The sequence below is a fragment of the Mus caroli genome, unplaced genomic scaffold (assembly GCF_978045245.1).
Source record: "Mus caroli unplaced genomic scaffold, Mus_caroli_1 scaffold_2, whole genome shotgun sequence".
NCBI classification, from domain to species: Eukaryota; Metazoa; Chordata; class Mammalia; order Rodentia; family Muridae; genus Mus; species Mus caroli.
Window position 1 is genome coordinate 149,878,289 of NW_028227257.1, and position 26,915 is coordinate 149,905,203.

Here is a 26,915-nt window from a genome sequence, read left to right on the forward strand (position 1 = left end):
CCCTGTTTTAGACCCCTTTCCCCACATCGAACTGCGTTAGCTTAGATGTGGACGTGTTTACCTCTGGCTTAAAATGGTTCTAGAACGACTAACGAGAGCCTAGCTTGCATGTCACTGTCTGCATGAGCTTTGGGTCATAATCTTCTGCTGTCCTGTCGCGTACTCACGGACCCTCTCCTTTCCACCCCCTCTGTGGACCGCATCCTCCATGATTTCTTTTGTACCGTGGCATCGATATTAATGGTTTGTGTTTTACTTGCTTTGGATCTTGAATATGATTTGATGCTTATTTCTGTTTTGTGTCTTCTTGTTTCTGATTTTTTTTTCTGTCATCATTCCACCCCTCACATTGTAGCTTATGTCCCTTTTAACATCCCCCCATCAGCCTCCCCCTCCGCCCCCTGCCTCTGCCTCACCCTCTGCTGTTCCCAACGGCCCCCAGTCTCCCAAGCAGCCAAAGGAACCCCTCTCCCACCGCTTCAACGAGTTCATGACCTCCAAACCCAAAATCCACTGCTTCCGGAGCCTAAAGCGTGGGGTAAGTTCCGCTCCGGAGTCCTGCGTCTCTTGCGCACCGTGTTGCATGTCTCATTCTGCGTATTTACTTTGTGAGTGGACCCAGTGTGTTTTCCTGTAACATTCAGAGGGAGAGAGAGCCCAAGTCTAGACTCCCAGAGAGCAGACGTATGACAGAAAGAGAGGAAGGAAAGAGCCGTGTGGAGGGGAATGAGCAGCAGAGAGCCAGGAGGCCTGAGGTCTTTGACTCTCTAGTCCGTGCTGGATGCACCCCACACTTCCCCTTCAGAGACTCCCGAGTCATTCATTTTCCTCCTTGGTCTCACCAACTCTGACTGGCTCTCTCAGACAATGTAGAAGATGAGGAAGTGGAAGCGACTGGACAGTCAGAAAACCTGTGTTGAGTAATTACAGACAGGGATGCAGCACAGGCTCTGCTGCCCAAATGATGCTGCTGGCGAGGAGGAAGGAAGCGGACCGGGCTTACTGGTTCCCTTGTGAAGCTAAGGGGTAACAATAGAATACCTCTCACACCTGCATCTCTCTGCAAAGGGAGAAGGCACCACAGCAGCGACATTCCTCCACGGCTCCCTCTCCACTCAGTCCCCACCTTCCTCTGTGGTGAAGCCAGTGAATTACTGGAAGCTGTGGAGCCAGGATATAAGTGTCAGCTCACATGGTCCTGTGCTCTGTGGCACCCAAGTTCAGGGAACAGTCTCTTAGAATGCCGTTGCTGTTACGACTCAGGTTTGAAATCCTTCGGAGGATCAGAAGTTCAGGGACATCCTTGGGTATAGAACAAGTCCCAAGCCAGTCTGAGCTACATGAGAGTCTGTCACAAAACAGTTTGTTACCATACATGAACCTCTATGGGAACTGGGCAGTCGTCCAGCATAGATACCAGCTTAGCTTAATGGGAAAAGGCTGGAAAAAAAGTAATTTGTGACCCCCCAAGTAAAACTAAGTGAGCCTCCTCTAGTTGTATTTATAATAAATGTCTGGGCTGAGCGTGGCGGCTCATATCTGTAATCCTAGCAGCTAGGAGGCTGAGGCAGGAAAATGTTAAGTTTAAGGCTAGCTTGGACTACACGTCTTTCCAGGCTAGCCTGGGATGTAAAGTGAGGCCCTGCCTCAAACAGACAAGAAGTCTGTAGCGGAATGGTCAGTGCCGCACCCATCTGCAGGTCCTGGCCTGTAGTTGAATGCCTTCCTTCTGGGATCTCCAAACATCCAAGCAGCTGTGTACTGAGACACTTCTTCCTTTTCTTTTTTTGGAGACAATCTCTACATTTAACCCTGTGTGTCCTGAAACTGTGGCGCAGGCTGGCCTAGAGCCTCTCTGGAGTGCTGAGATTAAAGTCATGTGCCACCATGGCCAGCTGGAGACACTTCAGTGTAGTCCCTGAGAGCTCAGTTATCCCTAAAGCCAGAGTTGGGTCCAGACCGTGGGCTGATAAGCAGCATTCTTGCAAATGGAAAGTTCCCAAGTTTTGTGTTTTCTACCCCACCGTCCTCTGGCATGGGAAGAACTTTCAGCCGTGGCTACTTAGATGAGTGTCTGCCTCAGATCCATCCGCTGGCGGATCTCTTTATCTGCAGAATCCCAGTACTGAGAGACTCTTCATTTCATAGGAACAGTGTTCTGGTCTATATCTAACCTTAGTACTCCAGAGGCTGAAGCAGGAGGATTGCAGTAAGTTTAAGACCAGCCTGGGCTTCATAATGAAATCCTATTTCCAAAGAGAGAGAGAGAGAGAGAGAAAGGAAGATGGATGGAAGGAAGGAAGGAAGGAAGGAAGGAAGGAAGGAAGGAAGGAAGGACGGACAGACAGAAGGGAGGGAGGGGCCTGGAGTGTGGAGTAGCTGATAGAGTACTTACTTTGCACGAATTCCCAGCACAGCACAAAACATGCAGTGGTTCAGCCTGTGAAGATCAGAACGTCAGCCTGGGCTACGTGAGATCCTGTCTCAAAACTGAAATAAAAGAATGGGTGGAGAAGCTGGGCAGTGGTGGCGCACACCTTTAATCCCAGCACTCGGGAGGCAGAGGCAGGTGGATTTCTGAGTTCCAGGACAGCCAGGGCTACACAGAAACCCCGTCTAGATAAAACAAACAAACAAAGCCTGGGTGGAGAAATGGCTCAGTAGGTGAAAGTGCTGAGGGAAGCCTGATCACCTAAGTCCAGTTCCTCGGCCACAGTGAAAGAGAGTCATCTCCCCAAAGCTGCCCACTGCCATCGCATGCATACAGCCAATCAATCTATCAATCAATCAATACATAAATAAATAAATAAATAAATAAATAAATAAATAAGGAAGAGTATATGAAAAGAAGAATAGTATCCAAAAAGATGAAGGTTGAAGGAAGGAAGGGCACACTTGAGAGAACTTGTTCTAAGGCTACTTAGTAGGCCAAGTTAGAAATCAGAAATTGCCGGGCAGTGGTGGCGCACGCCTTTAATCCCAGCACTTGGGAGGCAGAGGCAGGCGGATTTCTGAGTTTGGGGCTAGTCTGGTCTACAAAGTGAGTTCCAGGACAGCCAGTGCTACACAGAGAAACCCTGTCTTGGAAAAACAAAAAGAAATCAGAAATGTGGGTTGGTGAGGTGGTTCAGGGTACATGCTCTTGCTGCGAAGCCTGACAGTTAGGTTTCATCTCTGGGACCTACAAGGTGGAAGGAGAGAACCAACCCTTGCAAGCTGCTCTCTGATCGCCACATGCCCACCTTAGTGCTGAACACACACACACACACACACACACACACTGAATAAATGAATGTAATCATTTTTTTAATTAAATCAGAAATTTAATTTCCTAAAAGTGTCAGGACAGCCACTGTCAGCAGGCAGAGTAGCTTCAGACGTGCATGATGGATTGTGCTGAGCTCTGTTGTTGGGACTGGCTAAGCAATCGGCCGCTTCCTGGCTCGATTATTCTGGCTTTTAGAACTTCACTCTTCATCAGAGAAATTTCCATGAATGTAACCAGGGTGAGCCAGGCTCAGAGTCATTAATTACATCACATTACGACATGATCATTCGTGTTTATAAACATCTGCATCTGTCTGTCAGACATGGGGGATGAGACGTGCTGAGTGGCTTCAGTTATACCATCCATTTGCGTGTATGGTCCATGACACCATACCCCACCGTCTCCTGGTCATCGATGGTTTCTGCGTCTGTGTTCTGGTGTCCCCAGAGTGTGTTGGCAAAGGCCAAAGAATGTCTGTGTTCGATTAGTACAAGAAAAGATGGTTTAAAAAAAAGTTTGATTTCAGCAAACTTCTTTGATGGAAACTTTCCTGGAAGGTAAGTGCATTCTCCCAGGGACAGACAAGCTAGAAGCTGTGACAGGGGACAGGGAGAGCGGCTGTGCTGTCGTCAGATCTGTGTAGGGTCAGATCTGACGGTTCTTCTGGCCAAGAGCGGTGGGGGAAAGGGAACTGGGGGATGGTGGGTGGGAGGGAGGAAGGAAGGAAGAGGGGAACAGCAGGCCTTGGAAAAGAAAACATCTTAAACCCAACATCTGGGGAACTAGAGAGACCCTATTTGTTAAGCAGCTTCAGTGTGGGGTGGGGGGATGCCGTTGGTAGGTCCATGCAGGCCAGGGGCAGGGAGCCCTCTCTCCCGTTTCACTTTCCCCTACACCTGAACTTGAGACTCTTGAGCAAATGCGCTCCAGGGAGGATTCTCGGAGAATAACTTGGCTGTGGCTGTGGCTGTGGTGTCTCTCATTCATTCCCTTCAGATTTTTTCATTTTGTGTTTTGTCTGTGTGAGCGTTCCCTGTGGGCATGCCTGCACCACATGTATGTCCACTGACCTCAGAGTACACAAGAAGGCACTGGATCCGCTCTGTCTGGAGTTACCAATGGTTGTGAGTCACCCCGTGGGTGCCGGGAATCGAACCCAAATCCTCTGCAAGAGCAGCACTTGCTCCTAACCACTGAGCCATCTCTCCCGGGCCCTGTGGTGTGTCTTATAATTTATCATATTTCACAGCCTTCAGATTTGAATTCTAAGTATCTGGTTTAATGACGAGTGTGTGGAAATTGTATGCAAACATTTCTTTTTCTTTTCTTTCTTTTTTTCTGAGACGGAGTCTCACTGTGTAACCCTGGCTGTCCATGAACTCGCTATGTAGACCAGTCTAGCCTTGAACTCACAGTGATCTGCCTTCCCCTGCCTTCTGAGTGCTGGGACTACAGGTTTGCACCACCCCCACCTGGCTCAGTGTGCAAACATTTCTTAACATAGCTTAGTTTATTTTAAAATAATTAAACAAGATTAAATAGTTTTGTGATATTTACAGAGGGTTTGCACTGCCAGACCATCACTGTTCCATCTTTACACATGTCAAATAAAGATTAGAGTGGAGAATGTGTCCTTAGCGCTGTGTGCGAAGGCACACGCCTATGATTCCAGACCAGGGGGGGAGGTGAGAACTGGAGGACCAGAAGATCAGAGTCATCTTCCCTACACAGGGAATTTGAGACTGGTGTGAGCTACGTGACAGGAAAGGCAAGGGGTGTGGAAGAGATAGAGATTGATGTGTGGATAGATAGATGGATAGAGAGATAGAGATGGATGGATGGGTGGATGGATAGATGCATAGATAGATAGATAGATAGATAGATAGATAGATAGATAGATAGATAGATAGATAGATGATAGCTAGAACCTGTCCTTAATTTGAGTCTACAAAAGGTAATTCTGTTGTCTTAAATGAGGGTTTCCTTTTGAACCTGTGCAAAGTACAGCTAAAACTAGATGGCTTCCCTCATTGTTTAGAGTTAATCTTAGGAAAAGCCATCATAGTAGAGCAAGACATTTTAGGTGTCCATTGTTGCATGTTACGTTGTGAATGCGTGGTTTTCCTTTTTTATTTCTCTTACCCTGTTCTCTTGCTGACTGTTGGCAGACTCAGTCTCTGTGTTACCACAAAGAGCTCATGAAGAGGACTCTAGGGAAACCCACACACGCCTTGGAGGCTAGGGACTATGTTGTAAGTCCGCCTGTGATGCAGATAAGACAGTCACAGCCAAAGCACTAACTCCTTGGACAGCGCCAAGACTGGGGACACAGGTGCAGCTGTAACCCTTCTATCCCACCGAACAAAATTCTCTGGGACAAGGAGGGGATCTTACTGTATAAAATTAACAGCTACCGTAGCTCCAAAACCTGAATAGAAAGATCCAAGCCCTCTCGTGGGCATCCAATGCCCCAGTGATACCACTGAGCTAGCTCACTGTCTAGTCTCTGAGTGCCCACTGTTTGTCTTAGTTCTGGTAAAATCTTCAAAGAGCTGCAGCAGCCTCCTGAGGTATCCATGGTATCTCTGGATATGAGTTTTATGGCAGAAATTTACCCACCAAATACAGCTATTGAGTGTGGTCAACAGAAAGCAACAGTTTAGGGCTGGTGATCTGACCGTGCAGAGATCCACATCTGTGTTTGTAGCCTGTAGGTCACTAGGGAGTCATGTCACAAGCCTGGAGAACAAAAACTCAAAGAAGCATGGGCAGAGATGGTTCCAGGAGAGTTCACCAACTTGTGTCTGCTCGGGCACTTACCGTCCCCTTTCTTTGCGCTTGAGGTTAGTAGCTGTGACCGTCCAATGACACATGGACACGCTGGCTCTGTCTCCCTCCTGTGTTATTGATGCTTGCTTCTCCCAGAGCCCCTAACTGTCACCTGAAGCTGATGGCGTTTGGTCCCTTAGTGTCTAGTCACACACTCCATGGGGTCTTTGCCGTTATTCTTCTAGGAGAAGACTGCTTTCTAATCGGAAGTGACCTAATTGTCTGGCTTATTTATGACTTACGACCTGAAAAACACTTTAGTCATCTTTAAAAAGAATTCCGCACACTGAGGTGGCACCTCTGGCAGGTGATCTGTCACCACCCACTTCAGAAAATGGAATTTGAGAGTTCCGGTGTTTCCAAAAAACTGAGTGTGAGAATTTAGTATTTCCTGTTCCTCTCTTGGATCAGGTGTTCAGTTTTAATCATTTGCTCTTATTTTGAACTGGAAACCTTCCAATTGATATTACAAATTCGATGGGAGGAGATTTCGATTATAATCTCAAGTCATGAGAGGAGCCCCATAGAGAATATATAGTGAGTCGGGTTCTAGAACTTCACAAGAGGATTGTGTGTGAGGAATTGCTAGTGTCTGCTGGTGTGCTCTGTGGGCGCCGTCTCCTGCTCTGCACCATGGGTGTTGTCTGTCTGAATGATGAGCTCCGCTTGTGACAGACAATCTGTGCTTTAGCTCCAGGAGGCTCAACAAGTTCACGGCCGTGCCTAAGCAGACACTTCTTGAAAAGCTGTTCAATTTCTCTCCTATTTAACAATCTCTTCCTTCTACATGGGAACAGTTTCTTTAAAAAGTGATTGCCTATATGCAAAGGAGTATCAACTTTGTTTTTTTCTTTGAGACAGCATCTATGCAGTTCCTGCTGGCTTGGTACTCACTGTGCAGACCAGGCCTCTACCTCCTGAGTGTGCGCCATCAAGCCTAGCTAGAGGTCTCAGCTTTAAATAATCTTAAGGATGCAAATAATATAAAAACTGGCTAAGAAATTTTAACTCCTCCCTATGCAGCCTAGCAATCCAAGTGTGCTTTCTTTGGTAGTTTATCCATGTCTGCACCATATCACCCCTACTAGGATCGTCAGAGTGTCTCATGTTGAGCACTCCCTAGGCAGACAGCAGGGTCTCAGGTTTCTATTCTGAGTTCTCAGAGCTGTCCTACTATGCTTTACTCCAGCGATCGAGGGAACTTTCTAGTCTCTAGGCCCAGCAGCAACGGAGCTGTTGTGGCCCTGTAATAATTAGCGCGCGCACACACACACACAGCAGTAGCAGCACTGGGACCTAAGGCAGTGCTTACCCCCACCCTAAAGTCAGCTTCCACAAGCTGCAGCTCCTGGTCCCATGCCAATGCTGTGTAGCCTCTGTGGACAGGCATGGTGTCCAATAGCCTCAGGCAGCCTGGCATCCCACTCCTCAGGAGCTGAAGGATCAAGAGATCAAGGCCAGACTGAGCTACACAGCAAGACCCAAGCTCCCTCAAAGGAGAGCAATTCATTTTGAAAAAGACCAAGCTTTGAAAGTCACCCTCCCGGCCCAGGAGGGGTGCTGGTGACAGGTGGGAAATCACATTGTCCAGCATCTCCATCCTGCTGTCAAGCGGCCTTCCAGCTTCTGACCTCCACATACAGGCTGTGGTATGTGTGCACACCACACGCCTACACAAATGCGCTCAGGAGCACACACACACACCCCGAGCACACATACCATCAGCATAAGGTGGGACGTGCTGGAGAGAGTTCAGAGCCCTTGCCGTTCTTACTACAGAGAACCAGAATTCTATCCCAGCTCCTACATGTCTGCTCACACCCCATGACTCCGGCTGCAAGGGTCCTGTTGCCCTCTTTTAGGCGAGCTTGTGCATGCCCTAGAGTGTGTGTGCACATATTTACACACATAAGTAAAAATAAGTATTTTTCATTTAAAAAGCCAATGTTAAAAAAATTAAAAACTAAACACCAGAAGGAGGGCTGGCTGCCAATGACCCCAGCACTGGGGGTGGGGTGTGGGTGGTAGACAGAAGAGAAGAATCGTGGGGAGTGGGGGGCTATGGGGAGAAGCTGCCTATGACCCCAGCATTCAGGAGACAGAAGGGAAGGAAGGTTCCCTGAAAACTGAGGCCATCCCAGCCAGGGATGTACATTGGGTAACCCTGTCTCAAAAGTAAAATTTTTAAAAAGACTCTGCATAGAGATGTCCTGGGAGAGAAGTGCTATGCAATTTTTTTCCCTCTTAGGGTCATTATGTGTCACCGATATGCCTAGCAGGTTTAAAGTCCTAGGGTCTGTTACCAGCACTTCCCCAAGTCACCCTCCCCAGGAAGCTGACTTTCAGAGGCATCCAGTGGAAGGTGACTGACTCTGCAGGGCTATGGCGACCCTCTCACACCTTGTCTCAGCTCTGGCCCCCAAGATGCTAAAAAGAGTCTCTCTCCCGAGCAGCCCCTCCTGTGAACTTTTGCACAGATCTGCCTGGCCATTTCACAAATCGGCAGGGAGCCGCTGTTATGCGTCCAGTGAGACCGGCCAGTGCCTCCTCTTCTGACCTGTGTTTCTCTCTCTCTCTCCCTCTCTTTCCCGTTTGTTACCTCTTCAATTTCCCACGAAGCTTTCTCTCAAGCTGGTAAGCACCACATCCCGTGCATGTCCCTGGTCTAATTGGGTTCTGGTGTGTGCTGTGTGTGCTATGCCCCGGGCAGCCTGCCCCCGACATTAACTGTTCCCCTTCGTTCTCCTGTGGGTGCTTTTGTTGGTGTTTGGTTGTGTGACTGTCTTATTTACTAAGAAAATTAATGCTTAACATGATTTAATTTAATTTTTTTTTTTTTTTTTTTACTTTGGGGACCTTAGAGTTGCCAAGCACTGATCAATTATCTATATTCATTTGAATGTAAATGTCAGAAATTAAGGAGCAGGGTGGTCTTCCTACTGGATCATCCTGGGTAGGTAGCCCCTTCCTGGGAGCCACAGAAGTAGATAGGTAAAAACAAAAAACAAAACAAAACAAAACTGAGAGCCTAAAGGAGACACCGGGGAGGCAGAGGCAGGCGGATCTCTGTGAGTTTGAGGCCAGCCTGGTCTGCAGAGTGAGTTCCAGGCCAGCCAGAGCTATTTAGAGAGACCCTGAAGGAGACAGTCACGCCTGTGTCATGCCTGTCATGACTGCTCAGGGTTCTGGTAGGGAAGACCAGTGGGAAGCTAGGACCTTCGGTGGGAGCATTGGGTAAAGCTGATTCCAGGGGCCACAGATGCTTTGATGGACAAAGAGAACTCCCTGGTCCATCCTTGCTTGAGCTATCTACCTAGCGTCTGTCTGTCTTGCTTCTCCTTCATGGTGTAATTCAAGCAAACAGCCTGAGTAACTGATTTATTCAAAGAAAATCTTAACCAACATAACCCACTATGCTTTGAGAATGAATGAGGACTGTGGACATGGTTCATGGCTCAGTAGTAGAGTCTGTCTAACACAGGCAAAGTCCCAGATTCCATCCCCAACAACAACACACACACACACACACACACACAAAGATTAAAGTCATGGAATCTTCCTGAATGCCAAGGCAGAGCAATTCCTCCATTCTCACAGTAATGGACCATGTTGGCTAACCACGGAGGCTAACCACAGAGTAGTACCTGGGGTATCACTCTTGCTGGGTGTCCTACTCTTGATGGCCTGGCATGACATGTGCCCATGAATGTCCTGTAGCTGTGCACGTGCATACGTGTACATACATCATTTCTCAACTGACTCTCTATTTTATCCACAGTCCAGTCAATCTCAAAGACATATAGAATTAATTTTTTTATTAAATAATATTTCTCAAAAACGAAGCCCCGGGAAGAGTCTGCAGTCAAGAGAGGTCTCTCTCAGAGACGGAAGAGGTTTGGATGCTGAATGACTTGAAGCAGTCTTTCCTTTTGGGAAACAAATCCTTTCACTAGCTTGGGAGTGGGCTGTTGCTTCCATGGCATTTAGAGATGGCACAGTGGGTAGGGCTGCTTGTCCTTACAAGCTTCAGGGCATGTTTAGATCCTGATACCATCAAGAAAGCCAAGTATGGCTGCATATATCGTCAGCCCCGGCACTGAGGGGTGGAGATAGGTAAGTGTGAGGAAGGCACTGGGCACCCAGCCTCTCTGAAAAGCCAGATTCAAGGCTGTAAGGTACAGAGGGAGAAAGATACCTGACGTCCAGCTGGAGCAACCCCTTGGGTATGCACGCATCTGCATGTGCCACAAACATGCACACACACGTGAACTATGAGGTAGAAAATGAATTGGCTGTACAAGCAAACATCTGTTTTATCTGGGCTTGTGCCCGGGAGCAATGTGGGTCCCATCAGAAGATGGGGCAAGGCCGACTACAGACCCCTCTAACCTGGGTGTGTCTGGCCACACCCTCCAGGGCAGGTTCTACCATTCTACAAACTGGGTCACTCTGGCTGTGTCAGAGACATCCCCCATGACTCAGCGCTAGAAACAAGAGCCCCTTCTCCGCAGAGTGAGTCACCTGCCACAGCTTTGTTTGAGAAAATGTAAACTTCAAAAGCCTAATTGGGTGAGGCACCCTTTCTATAGATCCTAAGTTTATATGAGAAGCTGCTGACCTGAATCTCCATAGCAACCAAGGTGTGAGGCTTTCCCCAGTGACTTGTTTTCAAGTAATAACACTATTGACATAGCCAGGGTAGCTATTGAGAGGGACCTGGCTCTTCGGTAGACCTTTTATCAATTGAAGATGATGATTTTGTAGTCATGAGTAACTAGCCCTGCCTCTTCTGTGGCCAGTCACAAGCCACCAGCCTGCAGTGTTCCTTACAGGCGTCTCCATAGCCATTCAGATGCTGTCCAAGCCTCACACATGTCCTGAGAGTCAGATCACCACAGAACCAGCCACGTTCAAGTAGGGCAGTCAGCTGTAGTAGCTGTACAGTGCAGCCACACAATGTCCCCAGTATCACAGAAAGTTCTAGAGGGCTCTCTGGCCACTGCCCAGATCACCTCGCTGCCACAACTCCATGACTTGTGTTGAATTTTGTTCCGTCTGAGATTTAAAAGCAAAACAAACAAAACCTCAGGGCTGGGAAGATGAGTCCAGAGGCGAAAGTATTTATTTATAAGCCCAGCAGCAGGCAGACGTGTATGTAAGCCTAGCACAGTGTGGGTAGATAGAGTGTGCAATGGGAAACAACCAAGACACCCTGTCTCAAACTACACACATACATACACACACACACACACACACACACACACACCAATCTAGGAAACAATGATCAGGGTCGCCAAGCTGGCTCACGGGGATGGGCTGTTTGGTGCTAACCCGATGAATTCCAGAGACCCACATGGTTGAAAGATGGAGCTGACTCCCACAGATTGTAGAATGAATACAAATTGTAAAGATGGATTTTTCCTCCAAGCTCAGTGCTTAAATAGAATGAGTAGAAAGCTAGACAGTGATGTTTCACTACTGTGCGTGGGAGAGGAGAGCCGCTGGCCTGTAGGACCATGCTTGGCTTGGTGACAGGAATATTGCCCATCCTCTCCCGCTCACACACCCACCCACCACACACCCGGGGGTCTCAGGATGGAGTGCTGACCTCCACCTGGCCTAAGAGGCGGCCATTTGCTGACTCATGTGCTCCCTCGCCAGCAGCTTCTCCTAATCAGCCTAGAAGCCTCTGTCACAAGCCCCCATGTAAGCTGCTTGGCAAATTCAGCTGGATTCCAGGATCACGTTCTCTGGGCCACCAAGTCAGTCTCGTTCTTGTTTGAAAAGAATTGAGGTTTTCAAGGAAAATCTCTTTTTGTAAATTTCCTGGCTTTCTCTGAGTCCATTGAATACATTTCATTCTTTATGAAAACGGCCTCACTTAAGGAAGAGCTCTTGTACTGCCCTGAAGCCAAGGAGGCGGTCCTTGGAGGAAGACCAGCTCCCCAAGAGCGCCTACTGAAAGTACAGGAAGAGCCAACAGTGCAGTAGGAGCTTAAGAGAGTCCCAGCCAGGTGTGGTGACTCATGCCTGCGACCCTGGCACTCCGGAGTCTGAGTCTGAAGGATTGCACTCAGCTGAGCCGGAGCTGGAGAGACGGCTTGGTAGTTAGGAGAATGCAGAAGACCCAAGTTCTTTTCCAACATCCTGTAGCTCACGACCACCTGTAACTCATTCCAGGGACCCTAATGCCCTCTTCTGGACTCACTGAACACACAGGTGCACGTGTGCATATGGGCTATGGGCACGCGCACACACACACATACAATTTTAAAATCTTTTTAAGTTTGGGGAGGGGGGATCAGGAGCTAGATGTGGCGGTTTACACCTTTAATTCCACTACCTAGAAAACTAAGGCAGGGGGATCACTGTGAGTTTGAGACTGTAGCCTGGAAGTACAATGCTTGTCTAGCACACGTAGACCTCAGGTTCAACCCTGCAGAGAAGGGGTCAGGGTGTGTTACCACACGCTCTGACAGTAGAAGCACGGGAGGTTGGTTTTGTACACTGTGGGAAGTAATTCTGGGGTTCCAGAGTCAGCGAGGGACAAGTGACACCAGAAGGGGGTGATGGTTTTTAAATCGTACTTTTTGCTCACATTCACAGTGGAAAGCCTGTCTGTCATTTCACAGGGGCAGGAGCTCTGACTGCCTCAGCATTGAGAGGAGAGGTGGTTAGGGACACTTCAACTAAGGGGAAAGCAGAGACCTAGACACAACACTGACAGGGACTGGATTACATTAGAGAAGCGTCACTTCCTGTCCTGGGTGGGAATAGTCCGAGTATGCAAAGTCTCTAAATGTGTCTTCCGGTCTCCTTCTGGGTCAGATCTATTCCCTCCATCTCTCCTCCTGCGGTGTGGTTGATCCTGGCCTTCCCTGCATTGCTCTGGCCCTTGCAGATGACACGTGGTGATTTGTGGGACTTCCCAGGTCTGCATGTGTTTTGGTTTTTGCATCTCAGCTGGTGCAGCAGGGAAGCATAGCTGGCTCAGCAGGTCTGCAGGCTTGGTCTGCCTGCTCCTGCCGAGGGGCACTGCCAGGCTCTCTGGTGTCTCATTTATGTTTGTGTCTGCAGGGGGTCACACCAGAAGACTTCAGCAACTTCCCACCTGAGCAGAGAAGGAAAAAACTACAACAGAAAGTTGATGATCTCAATAGAGAGATACAGAAGGAGACGGACCAGAGGTAAGGCCCTGTCAAAGAACCCAAGCTCAGTCTGGAAAGAAGAAATCCAGTGTGTGTGTGTGTGTGTGTGTGTGTGTGTGTGTGTGTGTATGAGTCTGTGTGTGTGCATATACACGCATGCATGTGGTACCCATAAAGGCCAGAAGGGGGCATCAGAACCCCTGGAGCTGGAATTATAGGCAAGTTGGGAACCAAGCTTTACTCCTTGTGATGAAGCAGTACACACTCTTACTGCTGAGCCGTCTCTTCGGCCTCTAAAACATAGAAAGGCATAGTCTTGGCGGGTGCTTTTGTTTGTCAAGTGCAGGGCTTCTCTGCAGAGGTTGTATTTTGAGTCTGGGAAACAAAACGCACGTGGCTAGCTTTCATAGGTCTCTTGTTCTGAGTGAATGTATGGCATATTGTTTGCTTTCCCAGTCAATGGAAGGAAGATATTAGGGTCCCAGGGTCATGAGCTGGAGAGGCCACCAGAGCGTCCCTCAGCCCCAAGGTACAGAGGTTGGCACGGCTGTACTTCTGATGCAGGCATCAAGGCACAGGGTGCAGGCATCCATGACTCTCCAAGCAGAGCATCACGGTGTCTCTGTTTTATTTCTGGGCACACTGGCGATGGGACAGTGCAAGGTAGACACTTTCTTGAGGTCGTAGTCATACAGTAGACAGTCGTTTGCCCACTGCTTGCCTTCCAGTATTAGCTGCTGCTGGTCAGACAGGATGTCTTCTGTCTTGGGTCTCGGTCTGGACAGTCTCAGTGATGGACTCCACCTCAAGCGTGAGGGTCTCCCTTGTCAGGGCCCTTGTGAACTTCTTGTTGGCATCAGCCACAGCGCCTCAATATGAGTACTCTTAGGGGTTTTCTCTCGGAGGTCAAAGGCGTTTTTGTTTTTTGTTTTTGTACAAAGGATGGCTAAGCTTCTCTCCTTTCTCCCCCATATCCTGCCTTTGAGTCTAAAAATCTGTTTCTCTTTTTAGTTGAGGATAATTAAATATTAGACTTCCAGCAGATTCTCAAGTCTCCTTCCTCTCCTCCCACCCCCCATTGTCGTAGTCGTCATCTTCTTCTTCTTCTTCTTCTTCTTCTTCTTCTTCTTCTTCTTCTTCTTCTTCTTCTTCTCCTTCTCCTTCTCCTTCTCCTCCTCCTCCTCCTCCTTCTCCTCCTCCTCCTCCTCCTTTCTTCTTCTCCTCCTCCTTCTCTTCCTTCTCTTTCTTCTTCCTCCTCCTTTCTTCTTCTCTCCCTCTCCTTCTTCTTGTCTGTTTGTCTGTCAGTTGATTTGCAGTCCAGGTTGCCGTCTGAAAGAGACTACAGGAGATATAAGCACCCCAACACACCTTCGTTGTTTTGATGGTTGCTTGGTTGGTTGTTTTTTGAAAGAGTCCTACCCTGGAAGTCATTATGTCACCCATGCTGGCCTCAACTCAGAGTAGCAATCCTCCTGCTGCAGCCTCCCAAGGGCTGGGATTACAGGATTGCACCCCGTATGTCTTTTCTCTGAGTGGTTTAGTGGTCTGGAAACAAACTGCAACTGGTCTGCTCTGGTCACTAACAAACTAGCATCCTGTGTGCAGCTCTGCCTTGGGTACAGGGAGTCTTAGGAGGTTTTTCTCAGAGGTTAAAAAGGGTGTTTTAACCAGGCGGTGGTGGCGTGCGCCTTTAATCCCACGTAAAAAGCCAGGCACAGTAGTGAGAGTCTGTAACCCCATTGCTGGTAAGAGGTCCTGACTCACAAAACAAGTGAGGTGGCTGGAGAAATGGCTCTGCAATTATGCGCCCATGCTGTGTAATCGTAGGTTCCAAGTTCAGACTCTAGCACTCAGAACAAACCCAACATCCCTCAGACACTTCTAACCCAAGCTCCGAGGTGGGTGGAGTCGGCAGGATCTCCAGGCCTTGCCTCAGAGGAAAGGGGACAGAGTGATGCAGGCACAGGACTGCCTCCAGTGGCCACTGCATATTCACACAGGTGTGCGTCTCACGGGCACGAGTGTGCACAAGCACACACACACAATTGTTGTTTTAAAGAAAAAGAAAAGGTAGACAACAGATAAAGACTCCCAACGTTACCTCCATGTGCACACATACCTACACACACACACACACACACACACACACACTAAAATCAGTGAACTTATAAAGAGATTCATCTGAAGCAAAGGGATGGTCTCACTGTGTAGCCCAGGCTAGCCTCCTGCCTTGACCACCTGAGTGCTGAGATCACCAGTGTGTGTCGCCAAGCAAGCAGGGTGATAGGTTTTAACAGTACCTTTTCTCGCTGGGCTGTGGTGGCGCACTCCTTTAATCCCAGCACTTGGGAGGCAGAGGCAGGTGGATTTCTGAGTTCAAGGCCAGCCTGGTCTACAGAGTGAGTTCCAGGACAGCCAGGGCTACACAGAGAAACCCTGTCTCGAAAAACCAAAAAAAAAAAAAAAAAGCACCTTTTCTCTTTTAAAGATTTATTTATTTTATGTATATGAGAACACTATAACTGTACAGATGGTTGTGAGCCTTCATGTGGTTGTTGGGAATTGAATTTTAGGACCTCTGCTTGATGGGGTCAACTCCGCTTGCACCGGTTGACCTGCTCGCTCTGGCCCAAAGATTTATTTATTATTATACCTAAGTACACTGTAGCTGTCTTCAGACACTCCAGAAGAGGGCGTCAGATCTTGTTATGGATGGTTGTGGGCCACCATGTGGTTGCTGAAAATTGAACTCAGGACCTCTGGAAGAATAGTCAGTGCTCTTAACCACTGAGCCATCTCTCCAGCCCAACAGCTCCTTGTCATTTAAAGAAAAAAAATTGAGTAAGAGGTGGTGTGGAGCCTGTGATGTTGGAGATGGGGTTTTCTGGAAAGGACAGTGACAAAAAAACAAACAAACAAACAAAAACATTGGCTTCAGTCTCAGCCCCCGTGTTTTTGTTATCCCTTTCTCAGAGATGCCATCACCAAAATGAAAGATGTGTACCTAAAGAACCCTCAGATGGGAGACCCAGCCAGCCTGGACCAGAAGCTCACCGAAGTCACCCAGAACATAGAAAAACTGCGGCTGGAGGCTCAGAAGTTTGAGGTGTGGAGAACAGGGAGAAGTGGGAAGGGGAAGGGTGTCTCTGGGCAGGCCCCCGGGGGAATCCCCACCCCCACCCCCTACCTTTTCAGTGGTAGGTGTTACAGGAGAGCTGGGCTGTGTCCCAGGAGAGGAAAACCAACCGCCTGACATGTGGAGTGTGGGGTTTCCCAGGGTGACCTCACAGTCACCGGACTGAGTCAAAAGGAAGTATAGAATAATTTTATCTGTGATTACATGGCTGCCCAAGAGTTTGGCCCAGTGGAGCCTGCTGTCTGCCCTGTGAGGTGATTGGTAAATTTGGTCAGTGGGGGCTTTCCTACTTCTCCCCCAACTTTTCAGAAGAAGGAAGCTGTTGCCTGTGAGCCTACCTGTATAGTGCAGGGTCTGAGACATCAGGCTTTAAGTGACTGTCTAGCTCTGAATTAAGGCCCAACAGCTCATGATGTAGCCTAGGCTAGCCTGGGTCTAAGTCTTCTGTGGCTTTTGCTCCCAGGCCTGGCTGGCTGAGGTGGAAGGCAGACTCCCAGCTCGGAGTGAGCAGGCACGCCGGCAGAGTGGACTGTATGATGGCCAGACACACCAGACGGTCACTAACTGTGCCCAGGACCGGGAGAGGTACAGTACCTGCAAGGCCCTGCCTCTAGCAGAGAGACGGTCTAGCTTTGTACTTACTTTTCAATTCTGGAATAACCTCTCACGGACAGAAGGCAAGAGTGTCTATTGTGTGGCCTCTGATTCATCCAACGGGAGACTATCTCAGTTTACCTTACCATCCAGTCCGGGCTGGTGGTCTGAGGTAGCAGCAGCTCCCACAGCCTGGCTGAGCGTTGCTCCACGGGGTGGGGCAGAGCAAGTCTCCAGGTTGCTCGCTATAGTTGTCCTGTGTCTTCCTCTCTTGAGCAGCCCAGATGGTAGTTACACAGAGGAGCAAAGCCAGGAGAGCGAGCACAAGGCCCTGGCCCCGGATTTTGACGATGAATTTGATGACGAGGAGCCGCTCCCGGCCATAGGGACCTGCAAGGCCCTCTACACATTTGAAGGTACCGCTGCCCACGGGAGGCCCTCTGCCTTCCCAGACTGACTGGGCTGCTGCCCTCTCTCATACATATGATAAAATTATAGAAACAATGTATTTATTTACTTTATGCATATGAGTGTTTTGCCTGCATGTGAGTCTGTGAACTGTGTTAGTGCCTGGTGCTTGTGGAAGCCAGAAGAGAGCATCCGGTCCTCTGCAATTGAAGTGACAGATGGTTGTGAGTCACCATGTAGGTGCTGGGAGCTGAATCCCAGTCCTTTGGAAGAGCAGCTAGCCCTCTTAACCCCTGAGCCATATCTCCAGTTCCAGAAAAAGAAATTTAAATTAATAAATAAGATGGAAAATCAATAAGGAAGACATCTGACATCAACCTCTGGCTACCACATACTACATATTCACACACACTCACACATTACACACTTATACACACTACACACATTACACACTTATACATGCTACACACTCACACATTACACACACACAACACACTCACACATTTCACATTCATATACACACTACACACTCTTACACACACACCACATACTCTTACACTACACACACACACTCTTATATACAACACACACATTACACACTCACATACCTTACACACTATACATTCACACACAACACCCTCTTACACTACACACTACATACACATATACACGTACACATATTACATACTCACACACTACACTCTTACACACTCACATACACACTACACACTCTTATCCATTCACACTACACACTCACACATTACACAACACACACAAACACCTCAGAGTAGGGAATAGGGTACCTGGGTGCTGTTACTTGCCTGGCACTAAGGAGCTGCTGATGGTATTTAAGCTGCCGATAGACACACCACTGTCCCCTACGTAGGATCAGCCGGGTAACAGGTGGAGCGTCAGCCTGGACATAATGAAGTCCAGAGAGGTACAAAGGATGCTGTGAGAGAAGAGCCTCTGAGGACCTGTGATAAAGGCTGTACCAGGGCTTCATCAGTGAGGCTTAGCTTTGTGTCACACCCAACACAAGCACATCGCTGACCCTGCTGACAGGTCCTTAAACCACTTGACCCTGCCTGCCCTATTTCATTTCTACTGCTGGGATGAAATATCCTGAGAGTCGGGGGAGAAAGGGTTAATCTTAACTCACAGGCCAGGTCTCAGTCCATCAGAGGAGGGCAGCCAAGGCAGAAATGGCTGCTCATGCCTGTGCTAAGCCAGCTTCTACTCTTACACAGCCCAGGACCTTACCAGGGATTTAACCATCAATTACGGTGGTTATGACAGCTTCCCACCAGCCAGGTGGTGGTGGCACCAATCCCAGCCTTCAATCCCAGCAGACAGAGGCAGAGGCAGGCCTAGTGTACAGAGAGAGCAGAGCTCCAGGACAGCCAGGGCTACACAGAGGGGGGAAAAAAAAAGACAGCCTCCCACAGACACAGGCATACCTCTAGGCCGACCGACCTGCTGTAGACAATTCCTCACTCACTCTTCCTGGTGGTTTTCACAGCTGAGAACTAATTATCACACGCTTCCCACACCAGCCGACAGGTGTGGCCGGCTTTTAAATGATCTTAGAGAACTGTCTGGCGGCCTTGGCTAAAAAAGAGGACACAGCCATACTGTGGTTGAAAGACCTGAGCAAAAGGTAGAGGAGAGCCAAGGCTAGCCCGCTGGCTCATCCTTAGGTCCTCGAGATGTCCTGGGGAAGGACTAGTGAGAAGAGTGTCCCAGGGAACCCGAGTCTCCTAGGCTACTAGGCAACATTAAAGAACTGGGAAAGTAGAACCTTGACTTTTTAGAAAATGCCAGAAAGGAAAGAGATGAGGGTACAGTGGAAGCTGAGGGAGGACCCTTGCCCCTGCCCCTGGCCCAGGAAACCCCTGAGGGGAGTGGCTTAGAGGAGTAGGTTCTGCAAGGCTTGTGAGTAGTCCAGAGTGGCGGGTAGGAGGGTGAGGGGTGACCTCAGAGGACCTGAGGAAGGGTCCACAGACGGTAGGAGGAACCTAGAGATGCGCAAGCGGAAGGAAAGCACTTAGGGCGGAGAATCCAGCGTGCATCAGAGGACCGAGGGGACATTCTGTGCACAGATCTCACTTTGCCTCTAATACGCCATTGGCAGGGCCCTCCCAGCACTGCCTGAGACCTCACGCCTCACTGTACTCCTGCAGGTCAGAACGAAGGCACCATTTCCGTAGTTGAAGGAGAGACGCTGAGCGTGATTGAGGAGGACAAAGGCGATGGGTGGACTCGCATCCGCAGAAACGAAGACGAGGAGGGCTATGTCCCCACTTCCTACGTCGAAGTCTATTTAGACAAAAACGCCAAAGGTGCTAAGACTTATATTTAATCCACTTAAAACAAAACAAAAAGCACTGGAGTTGTCTCTCCCCACCACTGTGGCTGTTTCAGGCCTTCAAGAGGTCAGCAGAGAGCAAGCGACTCAGACACTCGGGGAACTGGGGGCGTCTTGTGCCTGGGTTCACTTGTCCAATCTGGCTGTGTACAGAACTGCCACCGGCTAGCTTACATCTGTGTCGTTTGAAATCTGATCGGCGTTTCCATTCCATTCAACAAAATGTGTAAATTTAAAATACGATGTATGGTGGTGGCTCATGCCTATAATTCCAGCTCTCAGGAAGCAGAGCCAGGAGTAGCCAAGTGAGTTTCAGGCTAGCCTGGGCTTCAGAGCATCCAAGTGAGTTTCAGGCTAGCCTGGGCTTCAGAGCATCCAAGTGAGTTTCAGGCTAGCCTGGGCTTCAGAGTAAGACCCAGTAAAAATAAGTCATAAATAAAAATTCCTTCATCGATGGAAGTAGCATCTCCCTGCCCTTGATTAAAGCCTGGAACGTTCTCCTGGTACCCACACTGAGTAACCTGAAGCTGCAGCTCAGGGTTCCTGTGTTACCCGTTTATTATCTGAGTGTCCCAAACAACCAAAAGAGGCCCAGGAAGGTGCGCTCCTTGAGTGATTCATTTTGACTTGACATTCATCTCCTGGCTCCATCGGTAGTAGAGTATCTTCAAGCTGTTGAGGCAAGCTTGCGTAGCAGCCCAGTGCCCCAACGCCCCTGTGGGCCTGATTTTGCTCAGACTTGGTTCAACTCCTGTTTGTGGCCAGAGGAGCAGCTTTGCTGCCAAAAGAGCCTGGTGTGTCAGCCGTTGCAAGCAGTGGACTCAACATGTTCCCTTTTAAGTGGAAGGCTGTTTTCCTTTTTAATCGTTGACATCTATAAGACTCAAAGTTAGAATGTACCAGAGGCTTTGAGATGGCTGGCACATTTGACCTGCCTAATTACAGCCAGAGTAAAGTCTTAGTGTTTTAAAGGAATCTGGGCCATGTGGGAATTTGCATTTTTAAGTCAGTACTGATGCTTGGTTGGGGGTGGGGGGGAGGATAACACTGGGCATGTGCAGAGGCAGCTGCCAAGCCCAGGACTGAATGGTGCCCATCATGACAGCCCCCCTCAAGGCCATCAAGAGCCAGCTGTAAATGGATGGAAATGAGAAAACATCCAGCCTTTCCTTTTCTTTCTTTCTTTCTTTCTTTTTTTTTTTTTTTAAACAGGGCTTCTCTGTGTAGCCCTGGCTATCCTGGAATTCCCTCTGTAGACCAGGTTGGCCTTGAATTCAGAGATTCACCTGCTTTTGCCTCCTCCATGCTGGGATTAAAGGTGTGTGTCACCACTGCCCAGCTTTTGTTTTTTTGCTCTTTTTTTTTTTTAAATTTGAGGCGGTGTAACCCAAGATAGCCTTGAACTCACAATTCCTCTGCCTCAGCCTCGTGATAGCCAAGATAAAGATAATATTTCATAGTAGTGACTGGCTCTTGGCAGTTACATAAGTGACACAAAGAGGTCCTCATGGCCTTCCTGAAGCCCCAGCAGCCACACCTCACACTAGTGCAGTCTCGAGCTGACCCAGCCCACCGGACCTGTTTAATACACATCAGCTTTGTAGCTCACATTTTCTCTGAGTGAGTCTTGCTGTCACAGTACTTTTAAGGTCAGCCATTGTGGGGCTCCTGAAGGAGCAAAGTTTCAATCCCCCTGCAGGTACCCTGAACCCCTGAAGAGCCTTCTGACTGGGTAGGAGGAAGGGCAAATTGGGCATGTGACCAGGTGGCTAGAAAGACTGGAGAAGCCCTCTTTATCCAGAACTCACTTCTTGGCTGTGATCTCCTCCCCCTCCTTTTCCTGTTCTTCCTCCTCTTCTTTCTCTTCCTCCTTCTCTTTTCTCCTCCACTTCTACTTCTTCTCCTCTTCTTCCTCCTCCTTCTCCTTTTTGGTTTTTCTAGAAAGAGTCTCACTATGTAGCCCTGGCTATCCTGGACAGCCTGAACTCACTCTGTAGACCAGGCCGGACCCAGACTCACAGAGATCCACCTGCCTCTGCCTCCCAAGTGCTGGGATTAAAGGCGTGCACCACTCCCACTCCGTTGGTAGGCAGAAGCCCGCAGAGTTCTGTGTGTTCAAGACCAGTCTAGTCTACACAGTGAGTGAGTTCTGAACAACTAGAACTACATAAGGTAGACCCTGTCTTAAAAACAAAACCCAAAACATCTCAAAGAGAGGTCCAGCCGTGAGCTGGTGAACGGCCTGCTGGGTGACCCGGAGGGGTTCCCCTCTGGTTTGTGCAGGTCCTGGTTTAAGTGTGTGCTGTTAAGTTGACTACCTTAGGATCCGAACAGATGAATGAGTTCAGCATTGACTAACTGAGTGATGCTCTGTAGTTTCTGTCTCCTCAGTGGTGAACACAGAAATTTCTTCCAATAGTTTGCTGTTTAAAAAGGGAGACTGGAGATGTGGTCAGGGGAAGGTGGCTCGGTATGGAAAGACATTTGTCCCCAAGCCTGAGGAATTCTAGTGCTGTCCCCGGGACTCGCATGGTTGAAGGAAAAGACCAACTCCCCTAAGTTGACCTGTGTCCCAGAAGTTGACCTCTGACCTTCGTGCACCATGGCACATGTGCACACTTACACAAAACACATACAAATCAATGTAAAAAAATAAAAACTAGACAGTTGGGTGTGGTGGTCTATGCTTGTAATCCCAGCACTTGGGACCCAGACGAAGGTAGATCCCTGTCAGTTCAAGGCCAGCCTGGTCTACATAGTGAATTCTATGCCAGCCAGCGTTACAGAGTAAGATCTTGACTCAAAACAACAGAAAATAAGTAAATAAGGGGAGAGCTGAGCTGCTTGCAGCCTTTTAGCTGAGGACCATATCTGAGGTTAGCAGCCATGCAGGAGCCGCCCCCAGCTAGCCTCTTCCACACCCTGCCCTCCTGCCTCCCACACCAGTGGGCCCAGCTGCTCTTCCCCAACTCCCAGAAACTCAAAGCACTTCAGCACTTCTCAGATTTTTAAAAAATAACGCAAGGGCACTTTTTCTCTCTGTCTCTCTCTGTGTCTCTCTCTGTGTCTCTCTGTGTCTCTCTCTGTGTCTGTCTCTGTCTCTGTCTCTCTCTCTCTCTCTCTCTCTCTCTGGTATCAATGATGTACCTAACCATTGCCAAACTCCTTAGACTCCTCCAAACCTTTGCCTTACGGTGGCTTTTGACATCACTTCCTGTTTGACCATGTCTGTGATCCTGCACGGCAGGATATATTTGTATATATTGCACTTTGGAACCTAGAAGGATGCCTTACGTAGTGTTGTTTTATTTGTTATTCTTCTGCCTAACCACCTTTTTGTTTTTATAACTGCTGGGGAGGCCCCTGGACTCTTGCACTGTAGCTAGGTCCCCGGCTGGCTGCTGCGCACTTGACTTTATTGTAAACCCCTGGGCTCTGAGTAAGTCGTTTGAATATAGCCATCATGATTGCATCTTTCTATTCTTATCCTAAGAGAAAACAATCTCTCTGTCGCCTTCCAGTTGTGCCCTCGTATCTGCCTCTCTAATAAATATTATTATTTTTCTCAGTGCTGTGTATTTTAAGTGATTTTTCTCTTTTTTGAGAACATTATTCTCTGTAATAAGTATAACACTTTCATCTCTAGTACTGAGGACTTTTCAAGCCAAATACTTTTCCCCCTCGCAAATAATTGTGCCTCTCTTTCTTACGCCTCCTGTCCTGAGGGCTTGGAGCATCTGCTTTTCTTGCATCTTGTCTCCCTCTGGCGATGGAGAGCTTTCGCATTTAGTGAGGCCCCGGGCAGCCTTAGGTTCCCCTCTCACTAAAGGTTCACCTTACTACAGAGACCTGTGGTCACAACGGGAGAGAGAATTTGCCCTTTAACTTCCTCACACCATCCTGAACCAAAAAAAAAAAAAAAAGATTCAGTTTGTGAAGAAGATGAGCAAGTGGGAAAACTTATTAATCTTTTTTGGTCCAGAAATGGGGCCAGCTAAACATGGGAACTAAAAGGCCAGGCCTGTTGTGCCAGAGGATGGGAGGCAAAGACAGGCGGATCCTGGGTTAAGTTCATCTTCAGCTATATAGAGAATTTGAGGTCACCCTAGACTACCTGAGAGCCTGTCTCCAAACAGAAGATTTAGCCTCGAAAGCTCCCCATGGCAGAGCCACTGTGGTAACCAGTTACTTAAGCCCCTCCCTTCTCCACAAGGCAAGCAGTTTGCCAGCGGCAAACTACCTGCCTCTCTCTCACCTGCCGCTTTTCCTAACTCAGGGTTTTCTCTTCTTTCTTTTTGTGCCGCAGGTTCCTAAAGGCATGGTGCATGTGGCCAGAGTCCCCTGAGAACCTCCCGGGGAGGGAGCCATCATCGTCCAGCCCGCTTGTCTCCACAGGCCTCCAGCACCACTCAGGCTGGCTGGGCAGCCTCCAGCCCACCTGCAGGCTGGGTCCCCATATCCTGCCTCCCCTTCTCCTTCACAGCATGTTCCTGTGGCTCCACCAGCCCCTCTGCCTGTGTATAGCACGGGTGTTTCTCTCCTGCAGCCCCCCACGGGGGCTGTCCACTTTACTCTGCTCCCTTCCCACCCAGGCCACCAAGACAGCTGGACATGTGCCCTGTGTCCCTGCCCCTTCCGGGCTCCCAGTCCACCTGTTCATCGCCTGGCCACTCCTTGCACATCTCACACTGTGCCTTTGTCAACTGTCACCCCTGGTTTCCTGGTGACTAACAGAATCCTGACAAGGAGGGCCAGTTGTGCATCAGGTGGACTGAGCACCCAGCTGTCATCCATGCATCTCTTGGGACTCATCGTCAGATGTGTCCTTCATGTCCAGAGGCTGCTGCCTCAGGCCTTCCCTGTCATCTAGCACTGTTACCTTCCACACTCCATTCCAGGGGATCTAGAGTAGGACTGGGGCACCCAGCCCCCATTACCCCCACTCTGGTTCTAAACCATCTACATGGCCCTAATCCATATTGGAGTCCCAAATCCAGCTTGTGGGCCAGCCCCGCTGTCTTGTCTGTGTCTACCTGTTTGTGGTACCTTGTGATGGAGGGCCTCACAGCCACACTAGTTACTGTAAGGCGGGCCTGCGGAGTCCTATAAGTAGCATTTGAGGACTCTCCTCTGTTCCCACCAAAGACCTTGTGCCTCTTGTGGTCCCTCCAATGGCTCTGGCCACTGCTTCTTCATCGGATCCTGTTCTCCAGAAGCCCCAGAGAATGGATGGAGCTTGCTTTTGAAGCTGTTGCCCTCCTAGAGTGGTGGAGCTTGTTGGGGGGAGTACGGAGGTGGTCCTTCACACCTTTGAGCCACTCTCTCTCTCCTTTCCCAGTACAGAAGTACTCAAGGCTTGGCCACAAGCCCCTGTGAAGGGTGCCCCACAAGTATAAGATTGAGGAGGTTGGCGTCTTCCTCTGGGCAGTTGGTAGCTTAGCATCAAGTCAGAGGATAAAAGACAGGGGAGTCTTACAAAACCAGAGACAGGGGCAGAGAGGGCAGGTCCTCAGGGTTGGGCCTGTGCTTTGTCTACGGTTTGTGGAAGTGCTGACATCCATGCATTGGGGCCGGTATTACAGACATTTTGTGAGGTACCACCTCAGAACAGAGGGGAGGGTACCAAGGTGGGGGAGCAGCTGACAAGGTGGCCTGGCTTTGGGTTTCAAGAGCAAGCAAGGATTAGCTTCAGGCTTTCTTGGCCTGGCCTCCTCCCAGGTAAGGCCAAGCCCGGCACACTGCCCTCTGCCCTCTGGGGCCCCTGTGAGGCTGTTCAGGACTCACATGAGGAAGACCTAGGGGACAGTATGGAAGCCTGGTACCTAAGAGTGAAGATTGTCAGGGTCTCAGCACTGACACAGTCAGTCTGACCTGTGGCCCAGGCAGTTTTGCTCCAGCAGGTTACCAGGCATCTAACTCCAGAACCTCTGATTTTCACTAAGTTGGGCTGACCACAGTCCCCTCCAGAGTGGTTTTTATGGGTCTGTTCACAGATCTCATTAAGGCATGAAGGACAAGGAAAGACTTGCCACAAAGGTAAAATGGAGAGGCTGCCAATCTTCAGATGACCGTTAAAGCCTGCGCCTGTCCCTGTGTCCCTTCACTTCTTTTTTTAACTTCCTGTACTACCTTACATCCAGAAAGGATGGTGGCTGAGCGTCTTCAGGCCGTTCTCTGAGAAAGACGGTCTGCCGTGGACATCCTGTGGAACTGTACTGGCTGTGGGGGGAAGGGAATGCAGGATTTCCCCAGAAGCTCTACACTCCCTGTCCCCAGGACCCCACTGCCTGTCACCCCTAGCTGCTAGTGTGCTGAGACAAGAATGACTCACTGTAAAAGAACCTGCCCTGCAAATGACTTAGAGAAGGAAATAAAGGAACGTGACATTTACCGCTTTTTTTTTTCTATGCAGGACGTGAAGCTGCAATGGCCCCTCCCTCTAGGCTGAGCATGCTTATCCAGGGCCCCAGCCCAAACAACACACAGGGAGGCCACTAATGCCTTCTGGTGGCATCTGTAGTGAACGTAGAATGTCCACATGAAGTTTAAAAAAAAAAAAAAGTTCCGTTCCTGCCAGTATTTTTCCCAGAAATTGCCATTTTGTGATTCCTTTTGATTTTGTGTCTGTATGTATAACATCCAAAATGTCTCTAATACTGGCCCCAACTTCTCTTTTAACCTGACATCAAGCACCTTTTAAATCATGCGTGTGCAAGTTTGTGTGTGTGTGTGTTTGTGTGTGCGCGCGTGTGTGTGCTAATTCTAAGCCTTGAGGGTAGGGCACTGTTGGGAAGGCCCTCAGAGCTGTCAGGTCTTGGTCTTGCCTGTGACTCTGGAGGCGGAATTAAAACCAAACAAAGTGCTTTCAGTAGAGAGCACTCTTACCCGTGTAATTAAATGTTAGTCCTTTCAATGTTAAATAAAGTATAACTTCTAGTGTACCTGGTTCTCTGTTGTATGAAGAAATGACGCTGGGCCTGGGGAGATGGCTTAGTGGGTAAAAAGCTGAGCCCAGCAGGCGCCTGCCTGAACCCTCAACACTAGGGAGTGGGGGGCACAAAAGTAAGGAAAGCCCAGCTCCCAGGAGGCAGAAGCAGGTGGAGTTCTGTGAGTTCAAGGACAGTCAGGACACCCAAGGTTACACAGTGTGACCTGCCTCAAACA

General features: G+C 49.0%; 1 protein-coding gene across 11 annotated transcripts in view; it reads left to right on the forward strand.

Moving 5' to 3' along the window:
• The window catches only part of Fnbp1 (formin binding protein 1), a 118,651-nt gene extending 91,959 nt beyond the window's left edge, over positions 1-26,692 (forward strand). The window contains exons 10-17 of one of the 11 annotated variants that reach the window (XM_029470991.2): positions 356-538; positions 5,437-5,520; positions 8,717-8,731; positions 13,175-13,284; positions 16,219-16,351; positions 16,845-16,966; positions 17,252-17,391; positions 19,567-23,319. In XM_029470991.2, the coding sequence (XP_029326851.1) occupies positions 356-538; positions 5,437-5,520; positions 8,717-8,731; positions 13,175-13,284; positions 16,219-16,351; positions 16,845-16,966; positions 17,252-17,391; positions 19,567-19,745 (966 nt within the window). In that variant the 3' untranslated portion in view covers positions 19,746-23,319. Of the gene's footprint in view, positions 1-355; positions 539-5,436; positions 5,521-8,716; positions 8,732-13,174; positions 13,285-16,218; positions 16,352-16,844; positions 16,967-17,251; positions 17,392-19,566; positions 23,320-24,057 lie in introns of those variants that run through there. The other 10 variants (XR_015046552.1, XM_085835037.1, XM_021182025.3 and 7 more) reach the window with 10 other exon arrangements.
• Positions 26,693-26,915: the final 223 nt, after the last annotated feature.